Source organism: Setaria italica, chromosome II (genome assembly GCF_000263155.2).
Source record: "Setaria italica strain Yugu1 chromosome II, Setaria_italica_v2.0, whole genome shotgun sequence".
In the NCBI taxonomy this organism is placed as follows: domain Eukaryota; kingdom Viridiplantae; phylum Streptophyta; class Magnoliopsida; order Poales; family Poaceae; genus Setaria; species Setaria italica.
In genome coordinates this window covers 4,558,106-4,564,530 of record NC_028451.1, presented here as the reverse complement: position 1 = coordinate 4,564,530, position 6,425 = coordinate 4,558,106, and the positions used below count along the sequence as shown (strand labels likewise).

General features: G+C 46.4%; 1 protein-coding gene across 1 annotated transcript; it reads right to left on the bottom strand.

Annotated features, from left to right (window-relative positions):
- Positions 1-456: 456 nt before the first annotated feature.
- Positions 457-2,986, bottom strand: LOC101763849 (60S ribosomal protein L4-1). Its single transcript, XM_004955589.3, has 2 exons — positions 1,835-2,986; positions 457-856 (listed from the first exon to the last, which is right to left on the bottom strand). The coding sequence occupies exons 1-2, from the start codon at positions 2,933-2,935 to the stop codon at positions 743-745; spliced, it is 1,215 nt and encodes a 404-aa protein (XP_004955646.1). The 5' UTR covers positions 2,936-2,986; the 3' UTR covers positions 457-742.
- Between the last annotated feature and the right edge of the window lie 3,439 nt (positions 2,987-6,425).

The window sequence follows — 6,425 nt, the reverse complement described above, 5'->3', positions numbered from 1 at the left end:
CGAGCCGACGGGAGAATAGGAATGCGGGCAGCAAGAAGCAAGCAACGAAAGCGATTACGATGAATAGGAAACCATCAAAGAAACCGTGGTTGGTTGACCAAAACGATAGGAGAAACAAGACGCTGACCATCATGATTTGCACTAATCATATTGCTGAGATATGATGGATGATCCACCCCTTTATACTCCCAAAAAAAATAAACAGTCTACCAGCGAACAGCAGCTGAACACCATCCCGACCCAACTGCGTCAATTGTGAGCCAAAGGAAAACTCATCAGCGAAGTCCCATTGCGTATAGCAGCACCAACACCCGTGCCACAGACGAATATCAGCGCCACATGGAAGACGGAGGCACAACAATAAAATCCAAAAACAAAGCCAACTAAAGTACAAAAGGTCACGAAGACGTATCACGCCACGAATTTCATAATGAGCAAGGGATACACAAAGCAATCTGTAAGGAGCAAAAATTCAGAATGGTCTCCAGTTCTCAATTCTCATGCATGGCCACAAATGGAGAACAAGTTTGACCATCACGGTGCACGGATCACAAGCATAATTTAGGTAACCGGTTTGAAACTGCTCATACTCTATGTTCTCACAGCAACACATTAACAAAAAGGAAGACTTGTCTTAAAATCCCACAGGTCTTATGATGGTGCAGGATAAAACAGAGTGATAAACCCTCTCGAGATAAGTTCAGCGACACTACTACTCAAAACTTAACTAGATAGCACCCGCTCACTGAGTCACGCCGAGCCACTTTGAGAAGTTCTCAAACTCGGTGTAGTCGCTGTCTGAGATCATGGTCCTGTGCCATGCCTTTCCAGCAGCCTTGACCTTGGCAGCCTCCTCCTACAACAATGGATCAACAGATATTGTTCAGTACATGTTTGTTGACAAAAAGGCGTACAGCTGAACAAAATAATCAGCATCTGATATATTAAACCAACAGTAGTTCAGATATTGGTCAGCTCTGTAGTGTTCAGGAGATATATGGGCATGCAACGGAGAATCTTGACAACAATATAAACATATCAAACTATACAGTTAAACAAATATTCAGGAGATATATGGATGTGCAGGGATTCAGGAAGTTTTGGGATTCAGTTTGAAACATGGATAATGTAATAACATTCATTCAAGAATTCTGTAACCAAAACACTCAGTAAAACATCAATCTATTCATCACATTCTAACAAGGCATACTCCTAAGTTACCAATTCAGAACACAAATCAACAAGAGGGATCGAACTAACACATTCAAGATAAACCCTGACCTATGAGTTACAGGGCTTGTCATATGCTATATGTGCAAAGATTACCGAAGCTTCCAGTACCATAAATCATTTCCAAGAAAAGAGTAGAACAAACAATTGCTCAGATATCTCCTAGCATATAAAGAAATGGAACAGAACACAGTCGAATGTCTTACTAAAAACAATTAAGGATACAGAAACACCCTGAGCAAATAGTAAACAATGACAAACTAGGTTACCCATGCATACTGATACAGCACAAACGCACAATTACAAGAATATTTGTTGGCACAACATTAGATCAATGCACATAAATAAACCACAACAAGAATCACTACAGCAGAATCATGTTGTTCACACAGAACTGCAGTACTAATACTTTCAACCAATGAAATTTGCTCAAATTATGATACATCAAACAAATTAAACCATTCATACAAGGGGCAGAAAATGTACCATGGCAAACACTACAAGTCATAAACAGTACACCAGAACTACATGTGCAATCTAAGTGACCAATTCAGGTATTATTGACATCATCAGAAATGAAATGGAGGGAGAGAAATGGTCATACCGGGCTAAGCTTGGTCCTCTTGGATTCGAGCTTCTCTTTCCTTGCCTTGACGCGGGCAGCCTCAGCGAGGGTAGCCATCTTGCGGGCAGTGCCGAGGTAGGGGTTGAGCTTGAGCACAGCAGCCATGTTCTTCAGCGGGTTCTTCCTCTTCTCCCTGCGCTTCACCTCCTTGTTGAGTGGCTTCACCACAGACTGGACCTCGTCAGAGTTGATGATTCTGCCTAGGTCAGCGTTGGCCATCTTGGGCCTTGGCAGCACGAAGCCCTTCTTCTTCTGTGACGGGGTGTCAAATGTTCCATACACCTCCTCAAGCTTCTTGAAGGCACTCTCGGTCCAGATCACAAAGCGCCCGAGGTGGCCACCAGGGGCGAGGTCGAGCAGGTTGAGGCGCTCGACGTTGGCGACATCCACACCGGGGAGGTTGCGGAAGGCCTTGACAATCTTGGAGCCCTCGGTGCCGTAGACGATGAGCGGGCCCTTGCGGTTGATGTAGCGGCGGTTGCGCATCTTACCTTTGCCGGGGCGGATGCCGACAGAGTCCTTGGCCTTCTCGACGTCGGCGTAGGCGCCAACCTGCTTGAGGATCTTGAGCGCCTGGGAGGTCTTCTCGATGGACTCAGCGGAGTCGGAGATGACCAGGGGCAGCTCGGGGACGGTCTCGATACGGTGGCCGCGCGCCTGGACGAGGGCCGGGACGGCGGTGGCGGCGAGCGCCGAGGCGACGGCGACGCGGCGGAGGTTGACGTTGACGCGGCGGTGCCACTTGCGCCAGATCTTGGTGGGCGCGAACATCCGCCCGCCGCGGCACATGTTGCCGAAGGCTCCCTGGCCGGCGCGGTGGGTGCCGCCGCCGGGGACACGGGGGATACGGGACACCGCGCGCCCGGTACCCCAGGACTCCGCGGAGGTCTGGTGGCCGGCGCGTCGGGAGACGGCGTAGGGCTGGCGCTTGTTGCAGGACAGCAGCTTGTGGGTGAAGGTGACGACGTCGGGGCGGATCGGCGCGCTGAAGACCGCCGGGTAAGGGAGGCCCGTGGCATCGGTGGCCATGTCGCCCTCCAGGGCCTTCACGGAGACGAGGGGGCGGCTGAAGGCGACCATGGCGGCGGCGTAGGCGGCTAGGGTTTTGGGGCGGCGCGGCGCGGCGGGGGTGCGAATGGAGGCGGGGCGCGAGGGGAAGAGGCTATATAGGTGGAGGTGACTAGGGTTTGCGTGCGGGGGTTAGCGGGAGAGATCTGGTCCGTTGATTTGGAGCGAGCGGTGGGATGTGATGGGGAATGTGTGGGCTGGGCCTGTAGACCGCTCGTATGGGCCGGCTTATGCTGTCTGTCTGTGTGCTGGTGCGCAACGCCCTTTTAGGAGGCCGAAGGAGGCCCAGCATATCAATATTTGGCCCCTAAACAACATTTCAGCTCGACTTATCTCCCAAACTGGATCAATTGGTCAAATCCTGGCTTTCATTTTTCTTAAAACACATGCAAGTTGAGTTTTAAGTTAAATTTTTTGAGGTACCACAAGAAATCATAACTTGCCTTCACATAATTCAAATCTGTTTTTCTTCTAAATCTGTTTTACTACCTCAAACAATTCACTCTATCCATTTTACCCCTAAACATTATTTCAGCTTAACTCTTCCAGACTACTTCAATTGATCCCAACTAGCCCCTCCTAAGATTTATATTCTTTCTGTTTAAAAACACTCAAACTGAATTTTAAGTTCAAAATTGTGAAGTGAAAAAATTAGAACCAACTTAGGAGGAACTAGTGGTTCGAAATTGAGAAGGTAATGAGTTAAATACAGCAACGCATGGCCATTCAGAGAACTTATGTAGAACTGAATGATCCACGTACCTAGATGAGAACCTAACAGCTGAACAATCAGAATGAATATGCCTCCAGTTCAAAACCTCAATATGAAGTTACAAGTGCAGATTTGAAATGCACAATCAGAAGGAACACTATACTACATTTTATAAACTCTCAAGTGTAGTGCAACAAGCAGTAACCGCATATCTGAGTTTCAGTTTGATACTGGGTCCGCAATATAAATAGGTACGTTTAACTACCTTTCAGCATGTCCTTCCCGATGTTGCCAGAAGAAGCAGAAATGAATCACAATATATCGGACTATGATGGAAGATAGATGATGTTGTGATCATGGATTCATGGTCGAGACAGGCACATACATCAGAATGCATACAATGTTTTTTAGTAGTGACAGTGGCACTCATTTAAATTGAAGAAGAAACATTTATATCATGAAAAACTCCGTAAGTGTACTTTGAGAAGTGAGTGAGCAAGGGGATGGCAGGCGGGAGAAGTTGGGATAGATGGTGCCGACGGAGGAACGTGGCCGCCGATGAACTGGGGGGCGCGCGTCTCCATGAGCGCCGCCGCTGCTTGGAACGAGGATGCCAAGGTTCGAGTGATTCTGATCCATCGATCCAAACTTGGTTCACGGTTTAGAAAAGGGGCCCATTAGAACCATTTTCATGGGTCGGTTCAGCGAACCGATGGGCTGAACCGCACCACCCCCATCTTTACTCATGAGATCAAGAGCAACTGACAATTTAGAAGGCCTACGAACCTACCTTTGCTCACACCTGGATCTACGCTACCTTCTTCCGCTGCCTCCCAAGCCTAATTAAGTTTGGCATGCTGCTGTTTGGATTCATGATTAAGTTTCGTCACGCTACAACTCGCTGATAGTGTGGTGGATGAATCGCTCACCATACAGACGGCCTGAGTTTAGCATGGCTACCTAAGGAAACAAACCAAACATGCTCTTCCAAAAGCAATGCGTTGGCTTCACCTACCAAACATGCTCTTTCTTTTTTTTTTTTGGAAAATACGCCAGATTTTCCCATGGGAGCATGCTCATTCCAGATTCCACCATACTTAGTTGACCACGAGCACACCTTTTTCAAGTTGAAAACCCCAACCTTATATGTAAACTTCTCCCAAAAATTATTGTTACATCCGAAAGAAGTAGCTGCTGCTCTCAACGATCAACGCCACCACATCAGGAAACTCGTGGCAGTGTGATCGTGGCAGTAAACTCGTCAGGGCCTGTGATGCCAGGCAATGCATGCGTGATCAACGCCACCAACATCAGGAGCTCGGCCTAAATGGCCTGGACGTGTGATGCTCACCAAAAGAGGGACAAGTGCAATGTTCTGCAGCAATAGCATTCGCCTAGCCCCTCTCATGTGGTCGAGAGCAACTGGCCGTTCCGCGCGCTCGGCATTGCAGTGTGGTACGGTGGATCCATGTGATCTGCTCCTGCTGCCTTCCAAGCTGGACTAACAATCTAACATCGCATTGCCACTGCTAGCTAGTAAAACAAGGATGCCATTTTTTCTTTCAAAAGACAATGCCACGCAGGAACTGACCAGGGATCTTATTTGACCACCACGCGATCTCGGTGAGCCGGCATAAAGCTCGACAGGACCGGTAACGCAGTGCCACATTTGGAGAACGTCGCTTGGATCGATTTAATCTGCTCCTGTTGCCTCCCAAGCCTAAACCATTTCAACATGATCTCTCAAAAACAATGCCTAGTGGGGCACAGCAAGGGGAACTCTTTTGTCTGTTTCTTTTATATTCTTTGAATTCCAAGAGATCTATATATATATCACCCTTGATAAGAATAAAACCCAAAAAATGATTTCATAACTAATACTCTCTCTGTCCCAAATTATTATTCGTTTCGACATTTCTAGATGCATAACTTTGCTATGCATCTAGATATAATATATATCTAGGTGCATGGTAAAAATTATGTATGTAGAAAACCTAAAAGAAATAGTAATTTCGAACGGAGAGAGTATAAAAGAGTGGGTAAAGTGAGACTTATTAAGGACTGCACTGGATGTCACTGTGCCAGGATGATTTTGGGCATGCGGTGGTACGTGATGGGGAATGTCGGGCTGGGCCTGGAGATCTTTGTCATATGGGCCGGCTCACGCTGTATGGTGATTGGTGCCATAGCCCTTTTAGGAGGCCCAGGGAGGCCCAGCAGTCTTTTCTAAAAAATAACTATTTTACTACTTGAGCAATTCACTTTTGTATATTTGACCCCTAAACATAATTTGAGCACAACTTAATCTTCCAAACTATTTTGTCTGATTCATCTAGCCCCAAATAAGATTTTATCTTGTTTCGGTTTAAACACATGCAAGTTGACTTAAAGTTCAAAGTATTTTTCTAACATATAGAAAACTATATTTATCACCCACACAAGATTTTAAATTTTAACACGACAAAATTTGAACTTAAAACTCATTATGAGTAGGTTGGACTAATTGAAATGGTTTGGGAGCAAATTGAGCCGAAATGTTGTTCAGAAGCTAATAAAAGGTGGGCAACCCGGATTATTTGAGACGGCAAAGTTGACCAATTCTTTCTCTATTTTCTTTCAAAGCGACCGTGTTTTTTCTTTTGCAGAAAATATGTTTGAGTTAGGCGGCAAGCAATGCACTGGTTACACCTGAAAGAAGATGCCAGCGAGAGTACATGGATACAAGGCAATTAGCAATCTCTCTCGATGACCAGGAGGGATACCTGATTTCACAAAGAAGTCAAGCACTGC

Bases quoted from the DNA above. Each gene is read 5' to 3' on its own strand.
- LOC101763849 (XM_004955589.3), bottom strand. From the start codon at position 2,935: ATGGTCGCCTTCAGCCGCCCCCTCGTCTCCGTGAAGGCCCTGGAGGGC. The intron at 857-1,834 runs GTATGACCATTT...CCATTGTTGTAG, and splicing joins AGAGGACCAAGCTTAGCCCG to GAGGAGGCTGCCAAGGTCAA.